At 48.4% G+C, this 19,748-nt stretch overlaps 2 protein-coding genes across 2 annotated transcripts in view; both read left to right on the top strand.

The window, feature by feature from the left end:
• Nucleotides 1-10,247, top strand: part of LOC117331292 — a 34,141-nt gene extending 23,894 nt beyond the window's left edge. The window contains exons 5-8 of the mRNA XM_033889908.1: nt 1,381-1,489; nt 5,896-6,180; nt 7,507-7,590; nt 9,019-10,247. Coding sequence (XP_033745799.1) covers nt 1,381-1,489; nt 5,896-6,180; nt 7,507-7,590; nt 9,019-9,860 — 1,320 coding nt within the window. The 3' untranslated portion in view covers nt 9,861-10,247. The remainder of the gene's footprint in view (nt 1-1,380; nt 1,490-5,895; nt 6,181-7,506; nt 7,591-9,018) is intronic.
• Nucleotides 10,248-10,310: 63 nt separating this feature from the next.
• Nucleotides 10,311-17,288, top strand: LOC117331005 (mucin-2-like). Its single transcript, XM_033889598.1, has one exon. The coding sequence runs from the start codon at nt 10,311-10,313 to the stop codon at nt 17,286-17,288; it is 6,978 nt and encodes a 2,325-aa protein (XP_033745489.1).
• The last annotated feature ends 2,460 nt before the right edge of the window (nt 17,289-19,748 follow it).

Genomic DNA, 19,748 nt, shown 5'->3' with positions numbered 1-19,748 from the left:
AAAGATATTTACTAGTGTTAATCTGAGATTATTAGATTATTTACAATTAAAATTATTATGTTATATACGGCCCGTTACTAAAGGAAATTAGTGAGATGTTACATGTTGTATACGGCCCGTTATAATAGAGCATTATTGAAATATTACATGTTATATACGACCAGTTACTAAAGAAAATTATTGAGATGTTACATGTTGTATACGGCCCGTTATAATAGAGCATTATTGAAATATTACATGTTATATACGGCCCGTTACTAAAGAAAATTAATGAGATGTTACATGTTGTATACGGCCCGTTATAATAGAGCATTATTCAAATATTACATGTTATATACGGCCCGTTACTAAAGAAAATTAATGAGATGTTACATGTTGTATACGGCCCGTTATAATAGAGCATTATTCAAATATTACATGTGTTATACGGCCCTTTACTAAAGAAAATTAATGAGATGTTACATGTTGTATACGGCCCGTTATAATAGAGCATTATTCGAATATTACATGTTATATACGGCCCGTTACTAATGAAAATTAATGTGATGTTACATGTTGTATACGGCCCGTTATAATAGAGCATTATTCAAATATTACATGTTATATACGGCCCTTTACTAAAGAAAATTAATGAGATGTTACATGTTGTATACGGCCCGTTATAATAGAGCATTATTCGAATATTACATGTTATATACGGCCCGTTACTAAAGAAAATTAATGAGATGTTACATGTTGTATACGGCCCGTTATAATAGAGCATTATTCAAATATTACATGTTATATACGGCCCGTTACTAAAGAAAATTAATGAGATGTTACATGTTGTATACGGCCCGTTATAATAGAGCATTATTCAAATATTACATGCTATATACGGCCCGTTACTAAAGAAAATTAATGAGATGTTACATGTTGTATACGGCCTGTTATAATAGAGCATTATTCAAATATTACATTACCAGTGAAACGGAAGGGAAGTAACTCTTATATATCGGGAGGACATCCTGCCTTCGGCCGTGATTAGGAGACGCGGTAAAGTAAGCATAACTTCAAAACATAAGCTAGCCACGCTATCTAGCGTTCCACGACGGATCGCGCTGTTCCGTGGACATACACGCCTTCCGGCGGGCCACGATATCCAGTGTTCCTCGACGGGCCGCGCTGTTGCGTGGACACCCACGGTATCTGCCGATCCATCACGAATCGCGGAATAACGTGGACACTTTGCCCACGCATGTCCACTAGTGGACATTGCGTGGGCAGTCCACCGTGGGCGCGTGGAAACCGCAAAGTCCACGTAAGCTGTAGTGTAATGTGTCTAGCTATAAACAGGAAAGTTTTCCTTGTCGAAATCTGATAAACATCATCTTACTTCAGATGTCTCCGATAGATCCCAGCCATGACTATCCCGACTACGAGGACAATTGTGACTGTTTCGGATACAATTTCCAAAGCGACAAATTTTTTGTTAATTCCAATATCACAGGTAAGCCACTTTTGTGTAACTTTGTGAGTAAGGCCATACTTAAATACCTTAACGGGCATTTAGTAAAATTTGAATGCATTCTGAAATCTTAGTTTTCCTACACAATCACAGTCACATCAACATGAACATTATGAAATATGACATGCTTCTTCCACACTCTTCAATAATTAAACGACGAAGCCGCCGTTCTTTTCCGTTTCAAGCACACACAACTAGATTGTTGAACGATTGGAACAAAACCGAACTAGCAAATCTTGCAACTCCGGAAAGTCGTACGATAGCTTTAAAGTAGTTATTCATGTTAAAAGTAGTAGGATAAAACATCAATAGTTTTTTTAATCAACATTTATTTCAATAATTCATCTTTTACGTCTTTAAAAGGATTTTTGGCAAGGTTAGAAGTGGTGTAAGTCCTAATTGCGGCATAGTAGCTAGAAATAAAATCTGCAAGATTGGTGTTGTTCTGAGTAAGATATATACATATATAGTCCAGTCAGTTGTCTTCTCACGTGTTGTTGTGAGTAAGATATATACATGTATAGTCCAGTCAGTTGTCTTCCCACGTGTTGTTGTGAGTAAGATATATATATGTATAGTCCAGTCAGTTGTCTTCCCACGTGTTGTTCTGAGTAAGATATATAGTCCAGTCAGTTGTCTTCCCACGTGTTGTTGTGAGTAAGATATATACATATATAGTCCAGTCAATTGTCTTCCCACGTGTTGTTCTGAGTAAGATATATAGTCCAGCCAGTTGTCTTCCCACGTGTTGTTGTGAGTAAGATATATACATATATAGTCCAGTCAATTGTCTTCCCACGTGTTGTTGTGAGTAAGATATATACATATATAGTCCAGCCAGTTGTCTTCCCACGTGTTGTTCTGAGTAAGATATATACATGTATAGTCCAGTCACTTGTCTTCCCACGTGTTGTTCTGAGTAAGATATATAGTCCAGTCAGTTGTCATCTCGCGTGTTGTTCTGAGTAAGATATATAGTCCAGTCAGTTGTCTTCCCACGTGTTGTTCTGAGTAAGATATATAGTCCAGTCAGTTGTCTTCCCACGTGTTGTTCTGAGTAAGATATATAGTCCAGTCAGTTGTCTTCCCACATGTTGTTCTGAGTAAGATATATAGTCCAGTCAGTTGTCTTCCCACGTGTTGTTCTGAGTAAGATATATAGTCCAGTCAGTTGTCTTCCCACGTGTTGTTCTGAGTAAGATATATACATGTATAGTCCAGTCAGTTGTCATCTCGCGTGTTGTTCTGAGTAAGATATATACATGTATAGTCCAGTCAGTTGTCTTCTCACGTGTTGTTCTGAGTAAGATATATACATGTATAGTCCAGTCAGTTGTCTTCCCACGTGTTGTTCTGAGTAAGATATATAGTCCAGTCAGTTGTCGTCTCACATGTTGTTCTGAGTAAGATATATACATGTAGAGTCCAGTCAGTTGTCTTCTCACGTGTTGTTCTGAGTAAGATATATAGTCCAGTCAGTTGTCTTCCCACGTGTTGTTCTGAGTAAGATATATACAGGTATAGTCCAGTCAGTTGTCTTCCCGCGTGTTGTTGTGAGTAAGATATATAGTCCAGTCAGTTGTCTTCCCACGTGTTGTTCTGAGTAAGATATATACATGTATAGTCCAGTCAGTTGTCTTCCCACGTGTTGTTCTGAGTAAGATATATAGTCCAGTCAGTTGTCTTCCCACGTGTTGTTGTGAGTAAGATATATACATGTATAGTCCAGTCAGTTGTCTTCCCACGTGTTGTTCTGAGTAAGATATATACATGTATAGTCCAGTCAGTTGTCTTCCCACGTGTTGTTCTGAGTAAGATATATACATGTATAGTCCAGCCAGTTGTCTTCCCACGTGTTGTTCTGAGTAAGATATATACATGTATAGTCCAGTCAGTTGTCTTCCCACGTGTTGTTCTGAGTAAGATATATAGTCCAGTCAGTTGTCTTCCCACGTGTTGTTCTGAGTAAGATATATAGTCCAGTCAGTTGTCTTCCCACGTGTTGTTCTGAGTAAGATATATAGTCCAGTCAGTTGTCTTCCCACATGTTGTTCTGAGTAAGATATAAAGTCCAGTCAGTTGTCTTCCCACGTGTTGTTCTGAGTAAGATATATAGTCCAGTCAGTTGTCTTCCCACGTGTTGTTCTGAGTAAGATATATACATGTATAGTCCAGTCAGTTGTCATCTCGCGTGTTGTTCTGAGTAAGATATATACATGTATAGTCCAGTCAGTTGTCTTCTCACGTGTTGTTCTGAGTAAGATATATACATGTATAGTCCAGTCAGTTGTCTTCCCACGTGTTGTTCTGGGTAAGATATATAGTCCAGTCAGTTGTCGTCTCACATGTTGTTCTGAGTAAGATATATACATGTAGAGTCCAGTCAGTTGTCTTCTCACGTGTTGTTCTGAGTAAGATATATAGTCCAGTCAGTTGTCTTCCCACGTGTTGTTCTGAGTAAGATATATACAGGTATAGTCCAGTCAGTTGTCTTCCCGCGTGTTGTTGTGAGTAAGATATATAGTCCAGTCAGTTGTCTTCCCACGTGTTGTTCTGAGTAAGATATATACATGTATAGTCCAGTCAGTTGTCTTCCCACGTGTTGTTCTGAGTAAGATATATAGTCCAGTCAGTTGTCTTCCCACGTGTTGTTGTGAGTAAGATATATACATGTATAGTCCAGTCAGTTGTCTTCCCACGTGTTGTTCTGAGTAAGATATATACATGTATAGTCCAGTCAGTTGTCTTCCCACGTGTTGTTCTGAGTAAGATATATACATGTATAGTCCAGCCAGTTGTCTTCCCACGTGTTGTTCTGAGTAAGATATATACATGTATAGTCCAGTCAGTTGTCTTCCCACGTGTTGTTCTGAGTAAGATATATAGTCCAGTCAGTTGTCTTCACATGTGTTGTTCTGAGTAAGATATATACATATATAGTCCAGTCAATTGTCTTCCCACGTGTTGTTGTGAGTAAGATATATACATATATAGTCCAGCCAGTTGTCTTCCCACGTGTTGTTCTGAGTAAGATATATACATGTATAGTCCAGTCAGTTGTCTTCCCACGTGTTGTTCTGAGTAAGATATATAGTCCAGTCAGTTGTCTTCCCACGTGTTGTTGTGAGTAAGATATACACATATATAGTCCAGTCAGTTGTCTTCCCACGTGTTGTTCTGAGTAAGATATATAGTCCAGTCAGTTGTCTTCCCACGTGTTGTTCTGAGTAAGATATATAGTCCAATCAGTTGTCATCTCGCGTGTTGTTCTGAGTAAGATATATACATATATAGTCCAGTCAGTTGTCATCCCACGTGTTGTTGTGAGTAAGATATATACATGTATAGTCCAGTCAGTTGTCTTCCCACGTGTTCTGAGTAAGATATATACATATATAGTCCAGTCAGTTGTCATCCCACGTGTTGTTGTGAGTAAGATATATACATGTATAGTCCAGTCAGTTGTCATCCCACGTGTTGTTGTGAGTAAGATATATACATGTATAGTCCAGTCAGTTGTCATCCCACGTGTTGTTCTGAGTAAGATATATACATATATAGTCCAGTCAGTTGTCATCCCACGTGTTGTTGTGAGTAAGATATATACATGTATAGTCCAGTCAGTTGTCATCCCACGTGTTGTTCTGAGTAAGATATATACATATATAGTCCAGTCAGTTGTCTTCCCACGTGTTGTTCTGAGTAAGATATATACATGTTTAGTCCAGTCAGTTGTCTTCCCACGTGTTGTTTTGAGTAAGATATATACAAGTATACATTGTAGTCCAGTCAGTTGTCTTCTCACGTGTTGTTCTGAGTAAGATATATACATGTTAAGTCCAGTCCGTTGTCATCCCACGTGTTGTTTTGAGTAAGATATATATATGTTTAGTCCAGTCAGTTGTCTTCCCACGTGTTGTTTTGAGTAAGATATATACAAGTATACATTGTAGTCCAGTCAGTTGTCATTTCACGTGTTGTTCTGAGTAAGATATATACATGTATAGTCCAGTCAGTTGTCTTCCCACGTGTTGTTCTGAGTAAGATATATAGTCCAGTCAGTTGTCTTCCCACGTGTTGTTGTGAGTAAGATATATACATATATAGTCCAGCCAGTTGTCTTCCCACGTGTTGTTCTGAGTAAGATATATACATGTACAGTCCAGTCAGTTGTCTTCCCACGTGTTGTTCTGAGTAAGATATATACATGTATAGTCCAGTCAGTTGTCTTCCCACGTGTTGTTCTGAGTAAGATATATAGTCCAGTCAGTTGTCTTCCCACGTGTTGTTCTGAGTAAGATATATACATTGTAGTCCAGTCAGTTGTCTTATCGCGTGTTGTTCTGAGTAAGATATCTACATGTATAGTTCTGATTTCTTATAAACAGAAATTATCACTACTGGTCCGAAAACCACTACCGCTGTCAGAACCAGCAGCTACGTCGTGACCACAACTGGATCTACAGATGCATTATGGAACATCAATGAGTCAACTTCCGGTGGAACGGACCCGAATGTGGGTGTTGTACCACTGTCACTTCCCAGTGGTAAACAAGAGAGCCATACGGGAGGTGATGGACTGATAAAAACTAATGTAATCATTGTCATAACGGCATCATCGACCTGTTTACTGCTAATCTCCCTAACCATTCTGGCGAGCCTCAGAAAGAGATGTAAGTTTAACCATATGCATACATGGATTTATGTATAACTTATGAAGGTATGTTAATAGGAGAGGGAAAATGCAAGGCCAGACTGGGCGGGATACTCTACCAATCAAGCTTACTAGTCGCCTGCGTTCATCCCAGTCCAGTCCCGCTACATTCCTCCCTCCTTAAAGTCTTCGACCCCGAAGACACACAAGAGACCCCCTACTTCCTCCGTGGATATTTAGTGCGGCGCCATATGTAATAGGAGAGGAAAATGAACGACCAAACCGGACCTCCGGACACTAGCCGGATTCTTCCAATGAGCTGCAAGAGGCATGTTCAGGACGGCACGCGCTCACGTGACAATTAATCCGCGATACTGAACGGTAGTTTGCGCTCGCGTGTGCATTTAAAATGACGGCTTCCATTATATGTGTAACCCTGGTAAATACTAGCCGCAATATACCGCTCGGCTAGGGAGATCTTCTCTTTAGCTCGATCGGTTGAGCGTAAGACTAGTAAACCAGAGGTCCCGGGTTCGATCCCTAGCGGAGGCAGTGATTTAAATTAAATTAATCATGCGCTCTGTTACATTGGCGCCCATGTAGGGACTCGGGAATGATACTCATCGCTGCTTGCAAAAGCATCGCTGTTACCCCTGGAAAACTCGAGGACGAGTTCTTTCCTGGAGGGGGAGTATGTAACCCTGGTAAATACTAGCCGCAATATACCGCTCGGCTAGGGAGATCTTCTCTTTAGCTCGATCGGTTGAGCGTAAGACTAGTAAACCAGAGGTCCCGGGTTCGACCCCTAGCGGAGGCAGTGATTTAAATTCAATTTATCATGCGCTCTGTTACATATGGAAACAGTGTAAAGTAAATGGTGAGGTGTTTGCGTTATTTTTTTCAGTGAAAAATCATTTATCGTGCATAATTGTCGTCCTTTTCTACCAGTAAATCCTTCTTACCGGAATGACAGCGGCCACTGATTTCGTCGGTCACACAAAACGCGTATGATAAGCTCCCGTCATCGCTTATTAAAGTCAATTTCTCCGTGTTCAATACATTGGACGCCATCTTTTTTCTGGAGAATAGTTCTATGGTTTGGTACCGTGCGCTCTCGAACTGTACATGTTTGTTCTGAAGCGAACGCTCGCCATCCTGAACACGCCTCTATCCGCCGGCGTTCATCCCCGTCCAGTTCTGCTATATTTACTTACTTAAAGTGATAATTGATATGATAATTGTTTAGCTTTCTTTTGAATGAAAACAAGTTTACAAATGTGTCGGATTGAAAATAATATTCGGGTAATGTTACAAACCATTAACACGGACTAATCGATCATTGTAGGTAATCTCTGCCGCACATACCACACGAAGGCCGTGATCAACCATGACTCGGCGGAAGTGAAGAAGAGCGAAGAACATCAGAAAGGTATGACGTACACAACCACACATAACACCTTAAGGTAGGATTGTAATTTGATAATCGGTAGGTCAAGCAGAATAATGACAAAATCACACATAACACCTTAAGGAATGAGTGTAATTTGATGTTCGGTAGGTCAAGCAGAATACAGACGAAACCACACATAACACCTTAAGGAATGAGTGTAATTTGATGTTCGGTAGGTCAAGCAGAATACAGACGAAACCACACATAACACCTTAAGGAATGAGTGTAATTTGATGTTCGGTAGGTCAAGCAGAATACAGACGAAACCACACATAACACCTTAAGGAATGAGGTTAATTTGATGTTCGGTAGGTCAAGCAGAATACAGACGAAACCACACATAACACCTTAAGGAATGAGTGTAATTTGATGTTCGGTAGGCCAAGCAGAATACAGACGAAACCACACATAACACCTTAAGGAATGAGTGTAATTTGATGTTCGGTAGGCCAAGCAGAATACAGACGAAACCACACATAACACCTTAAGGAATGAGTGTAATTTGATGTTCGGTAGGTCAAGCAGAATACAGACGAAACCACACATAACACCTTAAGGAATGAGTGTAATTTGATGTTCGGTAGGTCAAGCAGAATACAGACGAAACCACACATAACACCTTAAGGAATGAGTGTAATTTGATGTTCGGTAGGTCAAGCAGAATACAGACGAAACCACACATAACACCTTAAGGAATGAGTGTAATTTGATGTTCGGTAGGTCAAGCAGAATACAGACGAAACCACACATAACACCTTAATGAATGAGTGTAATTTGATGTTCGGTAGGTCAAGCAGAATACAGACGAAACCACACATAACACCTTAAGGAATGAGTGTAATTTGATGTTCGGTAGGCCAAGCAGAATACAGACGAAACCACACATAACACCTTAAGGAATGAGTGTAATGTGATGTTCGGTAGGTCAAGCAGAATACAGACGAAACCACACATAACACCTTACAGAATGAGTGTAATTTGATGTTCGGTAGGTCAAGCAGAATACAGACGAAACCACACATAACACCTTAAGGAATGAGTGTAATTTGATGTTCGGTAGGTCAAGCAGAATACAGACGAAACCACACATAACACCTTAAGGAATGAGTGTAATTTGATGTTCGGTAGGTCAAGCAGAATACAGACGAAACCACACATAACACCTTAAGGAATGAGTGTAATTTGATGTTCGGTAGGTCAAGCAGAATACAGACGAAACCACACATAACACCTTCAGTGTAATATGGCCCACTTTTAGTTGCCTTGTACCTAAACATGCAGTCGGATACAACGGACCTTACTCTCGAGTGAAGCTGTATCTAATATCACACAGTAAGTCATTTGTACAGCCTACATTAAGTTAAATCAATGATTTATTAATGACAGTATATATAACTTTCTATACAGGAAAAGAGAGTGACACGACAGACAAGCTCGATTCTGGTATACATGACTGGGAATCTGCTGAAGGATTTCTGAATTCTGATGTTGCAACTTTACGAGAGAGGTGTGGCCCTACATCGTCGGTGATTGACATGTATGGATGTACTAGTTTACAGAACGACAATCATGATCGAGATCCGTCCATCTATCCAGCTCTCACTATCCTGGGCGGGACGCTAGAAAAGACTAACTTTGTCCATCCGCTTTTCTATGGAGATTCCAGTCAGTATGTCAGTCCTTGGATTCCATGTTCCAACTGTTCCGTAAATCTTCATCAATTACAAAACCACCATACCAATCAACGAGACGAACAGGCTTTATCAGACACACAAAACCACCATACCAATCAACGAGACGAACAGGCTTTATCAGACACACAAAACCACCATACCAATCGACGAGACGAACAGGCTTTATCAGACACACAGCATCTCGAACAAAGACTAGTAAGACACGAGGGTACTCCGAACGGAGTTATAGCGCAAGGTTGTCGGCAATGTGATACGAGGAGTCAGAAACACGTTGACACGGTTCAAAATGTTAATGAAAATTCGTTTGAGTTTGTCCCCCCTGACCCCATACTAAGTGAGTGTAATGATATCACTAGTCGGATTATCGAACAGGGGATGTTAGAGATCAATAGACACTATTGTCGGACTGTTCCTTCCTTGGCTGAAAATATTGTAAATGGTCCTTATATCACCGGAGCACGGGATCCTGAGACAGATAGGACTAGATGCGATAAGCTTTATATAAAAGAAGACACACTCTCGAGTGATGTCAGTATCAGTGGAATCAGTTTATAAAACTTGGTTTTGTATTGCGTAGATATTTTCTCCGTGTTTATTTTTAACTAAACATATTTTAATTAAATTTCGATCAGATCCCTTACTACAAACAGTTATGTATATATGGTATCACCACCACCAGTGTATACTATGGTGTTCCATGTTCCGTACAGGTTTAACCCTTTACGTGCACCAAGCCAAGTTCAATATGGAAGTGATGAGAATAATATAAATACTGGGAAATTATCTACTGGAGATAATGACATTAACAAACTCACGTGCTGACAGACGATATGTGGTATCCTCCAGTTGGGCGCCACTGATAATGAGATCCAACAGACGGCATAAGAGGAGCCGTTTCATGGATGGTTGTAAAACAGTTAATAAATAAGGTGATAGCAAACATTTTGAATGTATCTCGAATGTGATTTTCAGAGGTGATTCAAATGTTTCACATACAACAGCCAGATGCTAAAAGATCAATACTCAAGAACAAAAATAATAACTAAACCCCCGCACCATCACCCCTACACCATCACCCCTACACTATCACCCCCACACCATCACCCCCACACCATCACCCCTACACCATCACCCCCTACACCATCACCCCCACACCATCACCCCACACCATCACCCACACACCATCACCCCTACACCATCACCCCCACACCATCACCCCCACACCATCACCCCCACACCATCACCCCCACACCATCACCCCCACACCATCACCCCCACACCATCACCCACACACCATCACCCCACACCATCACCCACACACCATCACCCCATCAAAATCACCCCCACACCATCACCCCAAAACAATCACCACTACACCATCACCCCAAACAACACAAAGACAACAGCACCCCAAACAAGCACCACGACACAGCACCCGACACCAGACGCACAGCAGCACCCCCACACCAGCACCCCCACCAAACACCCAGCAAAAGCACCCAACACCAGCAAACCCACAACCAGCACCCCACACCAGCAACCCAAACCAGCACCCCCCACACCAGCACCCACAACCAGCACCCCAGCAAAAAGCACCCCCACACCAGGCACCCACAAAACCAGAAACCCCCACACCCAGCACCCACACACCAGCACCCACACACCAGCAACCCCCCACAAACCCGCAACCCACACCCCCAAACACCCACACACCCGCACCCACACACCAGCACCCCGACACCAGCACCCCCAAAACCAGCACCCCCACACCAGCAACCACAAAACCAGCACCCCACCCACCACCACCCCCACACAAGCCCCTACACCATCACCCCCACACCATCACCCACACACCATCACCCACACACCATCACCCCACACCATCACCCACAAACCATCACCCCCACACCATCACCCCCACACCATCACCCCCACACCAGCACCCCAGAAAAGCAACCCCAACCCCACACACCACACACCAGCACCCCAGACCAGCACCGGAGACAGCCGCCCACACCAGCACCCCAACCAGCACCCGACACCAGCACCCACAGACCCGCACCCGACACCAGCACCCCAGACCGCACCCCACCCCCAGCACGCCCAGACCAGCACCACCACACCAGCACCCCACACCAGCACCCGACCCCCAGCACCCCAACACCAGCAGCCCCACACCAGCACAAGCACACCAGCACTACCCGACAAGCAGGACCCCCGACAACAGCACCCCCCAGACCAGCACCCCACACCAGGACCCCGACACCAGCCACCCCCACACCAGCACCCCCCACACCCAGCACCCCCCACACCAGCACCCCCCACACCAGGACCCCCGACACCAGCACCCCACACCAGCACCCCGACCACCAGCACCCCCACACCAGCACCCACACCCCAGGGCCCCGCACCAGCACCCCCACGCCAGCACCCCGACACCAGCACCACCACACCAGCACCCCGACACCGGCAGCCGACACCAGCAGCCCGACACCAGCACCCAGACACCAGCAACCCCCACACCAGCACCACCACACCACACCACCACACAGCACCCCCACACCAGGCACCCCCACACCAGAACCCCGACTACTGAGCACCCCCACACCAGCACCCCGACACAAGCACCCCGTACACCAGCACCCCCACCCCAGCAACCCGTACACAAGGACCCCAGACACCAGCACCCCGGACACCAGCACGCCACACCCGGACCCCACACCAGCACCCGACACCCCGCCCCCAACACCAGCCCCCGACACCCGCACCCACACCGCACCCCCACACCAGGGAACCCAACACACCACCCCCAACCAGCCCCACAACCAGCACCCCAACACCAGCACCCCAACCAGCACCCGACACCAGCAGCCACAAAGGCCCGACACCCGCACCACGACAACAGCACCCGACACCACACGGGAGACACGAGACCCCGACACCCAACCCACACAAGCACCCGACACAGCACCCCACAGAGCACCCGACACCAGCACCCCACAACACCCACACACCACACCCCAACACCAAACCCCACACCCACCCAACACACCAGCACCCCACCCCCAGCTACCCCGACACCACACCACCACACCAGCACCCCGACACAGCACCCCCGACACCAGCCCCCCACACCAGCACCCCGACACCAGCACCCCCACCCATCACCACACACCAGCACCCCGGGCCACCAGCACGCCGACACCAGGACCCGACACCAGCACCCCGAACACCAGCACCCGACACAGCACCCCCACACCCCACCCGAACACCACACCCCGACAGAGCACCCGACACCACACCCCACACAGCAACCCAAACACCAACCCAAACACCAGCACCCAAAACAAACCCGACCCCGACACCAGCACCCGACAAACCCGCACCACCACACCACACCCCACACCAGCAAACCCGAACGAGCACCCCCACACCACACCCACACAAAGCACCCCGACACCACACCCCAAACCACCCCCACACCAACACCCCCACACCAACACACCCACAGATCAACACCACACCCCCACACCATCACCCGACACCAGCACCCCACACCAGCACCCCACACAAACACGAGACACCAGCACCCCCAAACACCCCACACCAGACCCGACACAGCACCCCACAACAGACCCAACACCAGCAAAAAGAAACCACACCCGACACCAGCACCCCAACACAAGCACCCCAAAACCAGCACCACAACACACAACCCGACACATTCACCCTACACCAACCCACACCACAACCCCCACACCAGCACCCACGACACCACACCCCCACACCACGCCCCGACACCATCACCCCCACACCACACCCCACACCCGCAGGAGACACCAGCACGCCCACACCAGCACCCCACACCCGGGACGAGACAATCACCCCCACACCATCACCCCCACACCATCACCCACACACCATCACCCCACACCAACACACCACACACCATCACCCCTACACCATCACCCCCACACCATCACCCCCACACCATCACCCCCACACACAAGCACCCCACGAACACCAGCACGCACACACCAGCAACCAGACACCAGACCCCCCACACCACACCCACACACCAGCAACCCACACACCAGCACGCTTTCACCGACCGACACCACACCCGACACCAGCACCCGACACCAGCACGCCCACCAGCACCCCCAAGACCCACAGGGACCCGACACCATCACCCCCACACCAGCACGCACACACCAGCACCCACACCCACACCACACAAACACACACCAGCACCCCGACACCAGCACCCCACACCCCACAACGGCCCGACACCACGCACCCCCAACCAGCACCCCCCCACACCATCACCCCACACCATCACCCCAACACCATCACCCCCACACCAACACCCCCACAAACCCGCACCCCACACCAACGCATCACCCATCACCCCAAAACCAGCCACCCACACCAGCACCCCCACACCAGCACCCCACACAGCACGAGGACACAGCCCCAACCAGCACCCCCACCAGCACCCGACAGCCAGGCACCCCCACACCATCACCCCACCCCACCCCCCCACCCCCACCCCCCAACCCCACACCATCACCCCACACCATCACCCCCACACCAACACCCACACACCATCACCCCCAAAACCATCACCCCACACCATCACCCCCACACCATCACCCACACACCATCACCCCCACACCATCACCCCCACACCATCACCCCACACCAACCACCCCACACCAGCACCCCGAACCCGAACGAAACACACCCACAACCCGCACCCCCCAACACAAAACACCCGCACCCCACACACACCCACACACCAGCACCAGACAACCCACCCCCCAACCATGCACCCCCACACCAGCAACCCCAAACCCCACCCAAAACCCCCCACCCCACAGCACACCACACCCAACACCCAACCACACACCAGCACCCCACACCGAACACCAGCACCACAACACCCGAAACCGAGCACACACCACACAAAAACACCCCGACACCACACCCCAAAACCAGCACCCCACACCATCACCCCTACACCATCACCACCACACCAACACCCACACCAGAAACCCCAAACCAGCACCCAACACCCAAGCACCCAAACCAGCACCCAAACCCAAAACCAGCAACCCCACCCGACAACAGACCCCACACCAGGCAACACCACACCCCGCCGCACAAACCAGCACCCCAAATAAGCACCCCAAACAGCACCCCAACAAGACCCCCAACAAAACCAGCACCCCAACAAAGCCAAAACAAAACCCGCAACACCAAAACCCAAAGCCCCCACCAACCAAAACCCCACACCAGGCACCACACAGAACCACCAGCACCCCACACCAGACCCCACCACACCCCACCGCACCCCCCCCCGCACCACAAACCCGCAAACCAGAAACCCGCCCCCCCACACCTAAACACCCACACACAGCACCCCCACACCAGTCCCCCACAGACCAGCACCCCAGACACCAGCACCCCACACCAGCACCCCCACACCAGCACCCCAACCAGGCATCCACACCAGCACCCCCACACCAGCACCCCCACACCAGCACACCCAACCAGCACCCCACACCAGCACCCCACAACCCACACACCCCGACAAGCCCCACCGCAGACCCGACACCAGCACCCCCACAACCCCGCACCAGACACCCAACACCCCACACCAGCACCCGACCCCAGACCACCAGCACCCCCCACCAGCACCCCACACCAGAAACCCCCAACCAGCACCCCAACACCAGCACCCCACACCAGCACCCCCAAACCAGCACCCCACACCAGGACCCCGAACCAGCACCCCCACCCAGCACCCCGACACCAGCACCCCAACCAGCACCCCCAAACCAGGGACCCGACACCAAGCAGCCACCCAGCCCCACCACCAGAACAACCCCCAAAAAAGACCCCCAACCCCACCACAAAAGCACCCCAAACAGACCCACACAGCACCCCGAACCACAAACCCCGAAAAGCAAACCAACACCAGGCACCCCAAAGAACCCACCAAGCACCCGACACCAGCCCACACCAGCACCACACCAGCACGAAACCAGCACCACCAACCACCCGAACAGCACCCCACACCAGCACCCCCACCACACAGCACCCCCACACCCACCACCCCCCACACCACACCCACACCACACCCAACCAGCAACCCCAGCACCAGCCACCAGAAACCACAGCCCCCACAAACCCGACCCCGACCCCACACCCCACACCAGGACCCCGAAACCCCCCAGAACAGCCCACACCAGCCCCCCACACCAGCACCCCGACACCCAGGGAAAACCCCACACCAGCACCCCCACACCAGCACCCCACACCATCACCCCCACACCATCACCCAAAACCAGCACCCCCGACACCAGCACCCCCACCCAGCACCCCGGAAAAACCAGCACCCACACACCAGCACCCCCACACCAGCACCCGACACCGAGACCAACCCGAGACACCAGCACCCAACACCAGACCACCCCGACCCCCACAGCACCCCCACCACCAGCACCCCACACCAGACCCGACAACACCCCGACACCAGCACCCCGACACCCAAGCACCCACCAGCAAACCCGCAAACCCACAAAACCAGCACCCACACCCGCACCCCAACAAGGACCCCCCCCGACACCAAGCACCACACACACCGCACCCCACACCAAACACCCGACACAGCCCCCCACACACCAGCAACCCCGGGCCCAGAACCCCAACCAGCACCCCCACACCAGCACCCACAAACCCGCAACCCCAACCACACACCCCCACACCAGCACCCCACACCAGCACCCCACACCAGGAAACCCCACACCGCACCCCGACACCAGCACCCCGACACCAGCACAACCCCACACCAGCACCCAACACCAGAACACCCACCGACACAGCACCCGACACCAGCACCCCCACACCAGCACCCACACACCAGCACCAAACACCAGCACCCACACCAGCACCCCAAACCAGCACCCGACACCAGCACCCCGACACCCACAACCACAACCAGGCAACCCGACACAGCAACACACCCCAACACCCTCCCCCACACCAGAAACCCCACACCCGCACCCCACACCAGCACGACACAGCCCGACACCAGCACCCCCACACCAGCACCCCACACCAGCACCCGACACCAGCACCCCCACACCAGCAACCGACACCAGGCACCCCCACACCACACCCCACACCAGCAGCGAACACCAACAACCCCCACACCACACCCCCAGCAGCGGGCACCAGCACCCCCCACCCCCCACCACCATCACGCCGACACCCGCACGCCCACACCCAGCACCCCACACCAGCCCGACACCACACCCCCAACCACGACACCCCCCACCACCCCCCCACACACCAGCACCCCCAAAAACCACACCCCAAAAACCGACACCCCAGCACCCCTACACCCAGACCCCACACCACACCCCCACACCACACCCCCACACCATCACCCACACCAGCACCCCACACCACACCCCACACCAGACAACCCAGCACCCCCACACCAGCACCCCCACACCAGAACCACCACACCCCACCCACACCAGCACCCAAAACCAGCACCCGACACCAGGCACCCCACCCCATCACCCGACCCCAGCACCCAAAACCAAACACCCCACACCACCCCCCCCACACCACCACCCACACACACCACCCACACCACCACCACACCCACACACACCCCACCCACACCATCACCCCCACACCATCACCCACACACCATCACCCCACACCATCACCCTACACCAGCAACACCCCACAAACACCCACACACCAGCACCACACACCAGCACCCCAACCAAACCCCAAAAAACCCACACCAGCACCCCACCAACCCGCACCACAAAACAAAACAGCGACCTAAAACCCCTCCGGAAAAAAAAGAAACAATCCACAAAAAAAAAGCACCACCAAAAACACGAAACACAACGGACAAATAAACCAAAAAAAAGAAAAAAACGCACAAAACAATGAAACCAGACAAACCACAACCCCAAAAAAGCACCAAAATCAAAAAACCCCAAATAACACCACAACAAACAAACCAAACCACACGAGAACCACACCCAAACATGACCCTAAAAGACACCAAAAAGACCAACACAACCCAAACCAAACACCCCCCCCCCCAACACCAAAAAGAGAAAATCCCACCACAAAAGCAAAAACCAGACCCAAAAAACAAGACCCAACAAGACCCCACAAGCAAAACCCCAAACACCCCCCAACAGACCAAAAACCAAAAACCCAACAAAAGCACCCCAAAACCCACAAAAACAACACACAAGCCCACAAACACACAACACAGCACCCATCAAAGAAACCCGACACCAGCCCCCAAACCAGGCACCCCCAACACATCAACCAACACAACCCACCCCAAAAAACCCCAACAACAACCCAAAACCCAGCACCCCACACACCCCACACCAACCCCACCAACCACAACACCACACCCGGACAACCAAACACCCCCAACCATACCCCACAAAGGGGCCCCACAACCCCCACACCCAACAGTAAGACACAACACAAAACACACCACACATAAAATCACCCCCAATCAAAAAGACCCCAACTACAAAAAAATACCCCACAATACCCTAAATCACCTAAACCCACACAAACCAAAATAAGATCCAATACTTTAGTTGGAATGTGGAGTTTTGTAAAGAATAGAGTATAATAAGGATATTTTGGTTTGCTAGCGTAGCATAAATAAGGATGATTTTTTGGTTTAAGGAATGAATTAGGGGAAAACGTGTGTATGATAAGGTTTGAAATAGATGATTCGCCAAAATCATTGTTAATTGGAGTAGTTCGAATCTATGGGCTAAAATAGTAGATCGATTTATCATGATTTACAGGATACAACCAACCAGGCGCATGTAATTAGCAGTGAGTAGTATTATAGGCGGGAAAGCAGTTTTTATTCGCCAATAGGCGGTCATTGTAATATAGCAGTGTAGTATCGCCATACATAGGCGGTCATTGTAATATAGCAGTAGTATCGATATCTATAGGCGGCCATTGTAATATAGCAGTGAGTATCGATATCTATAGGCGGTCATTGTAATATAGCAGTGTAGTATCGCCATACATAGGCGGTCATTGTAATATAGCAGTGAGTATCGATATCTATAGGCGGTCATTGTAATATAGCAGTGTAGTATCGCCATGCATAGGCGGTCATTGTAATATAGCAGTGTAGTATCGCCATACATAGGCGGTCATTGTAATATAGCAGTAGTATCGATATCTATAGGCGGCCATTGTAATATAGCAGTGAGTATCGATATCTATAGGCGGTCATTGTAATATAGCAGTGTAGTATCGCCATACATAGGCGGTCATTGTAATATAGCAGTAGTATCGATATCTATAGGCGGCCATTGTAATATAGCAGTGAGTATCGATATCTATAGGCGGTCATTGTAATATAGCAGTGTAGTATCGCCATACATAGGCGGCCATTGTAATATAGCAGTAGTATCGATATCTATAGGCGGTCATTGTAATATAGCAGTGTAGTATCGCCATACATAGGCGGTCATTGTAATATAGCAGTGTAGTATCGCCATACATAGGCGGCCATTGTAATATAGCAGTGTAGTATCGCCATACATAGGCGGCCATTGTAATATAGCACTGTAGTATGATATCTATAGGCGGTCATTGTAATATAGCAGTGTAGTATCGATATACATAGGCGGTCATTGTAATATAGCAGTGTAGTATCGCCATACATAGGCGGTCATTGTAATATAGCAGTAGTATCGATATCTATAGGCGGTCATTGTAATATAGCAGTGTAGTATCGCCATACATAGGCGGTCATTGTAATATAGCAGTGTAGTATCGCCATACATAGGCGGCCATTGTAATATAGCACTGTAGTATGATATACATAGGCGGCCATTGTAATATAGCAGTGTAGTATCGATATATATAGGCGGCCATTGTAATATAGCACTGTAGTATCGATATCTATAGAGAATGAACAAATCCGTTCACAAATGTAGACATTATATCATGTTTTTCCTTAATTGCCTGGCACTAATTAATTGGATAAATTTTAAATCCGATGGATTTTTCCAGTAGAACTTTTTTTTCAATAATTAACAGGGACTGGTTAATATTTTATAAATTATCCTCGGGTGAGTCATAAAAAGCTCGGGAAAAAAGAACGGCCGCGCATAATTGAAATTATTGAATGCATTATATAAACATGCCTGTAAGAGTCGAAATCTGAAACAAATGGAAAATAGCATTTTGATGTTTTTCTTACATCTAACTTAATGGTTTTATATTGTATAGTTTCCTACCCATAGCTTCACTTAGGGAAGGCCTTCCATCTGTTACATGTACTAGTGGTTAAAGGGAGATAACCCTTATAGAAATATAAAACTATTGCAACTTTTTTCTTGGAGAGAG

The sequence above is a fragment of the Pecten maximus genome, chromosome 7 (genome assembly GCF_902652985.1).
Source record: "Pecten maximus chromosome 7, xPecMax1.1, whole genome shotgun sequence".
NCBI classification, from domain to species: Eukaryota; Metazoa; Mollusca; class Bivalvia; order Pectinida; family Pectinidae; genus Pecten; species Pecten maximus.
The sequence above is the reverse complement of the archived record's forward strand: the minus strand, read 5'-3'. Positions and strand labels throughout refer to the sequence as shown.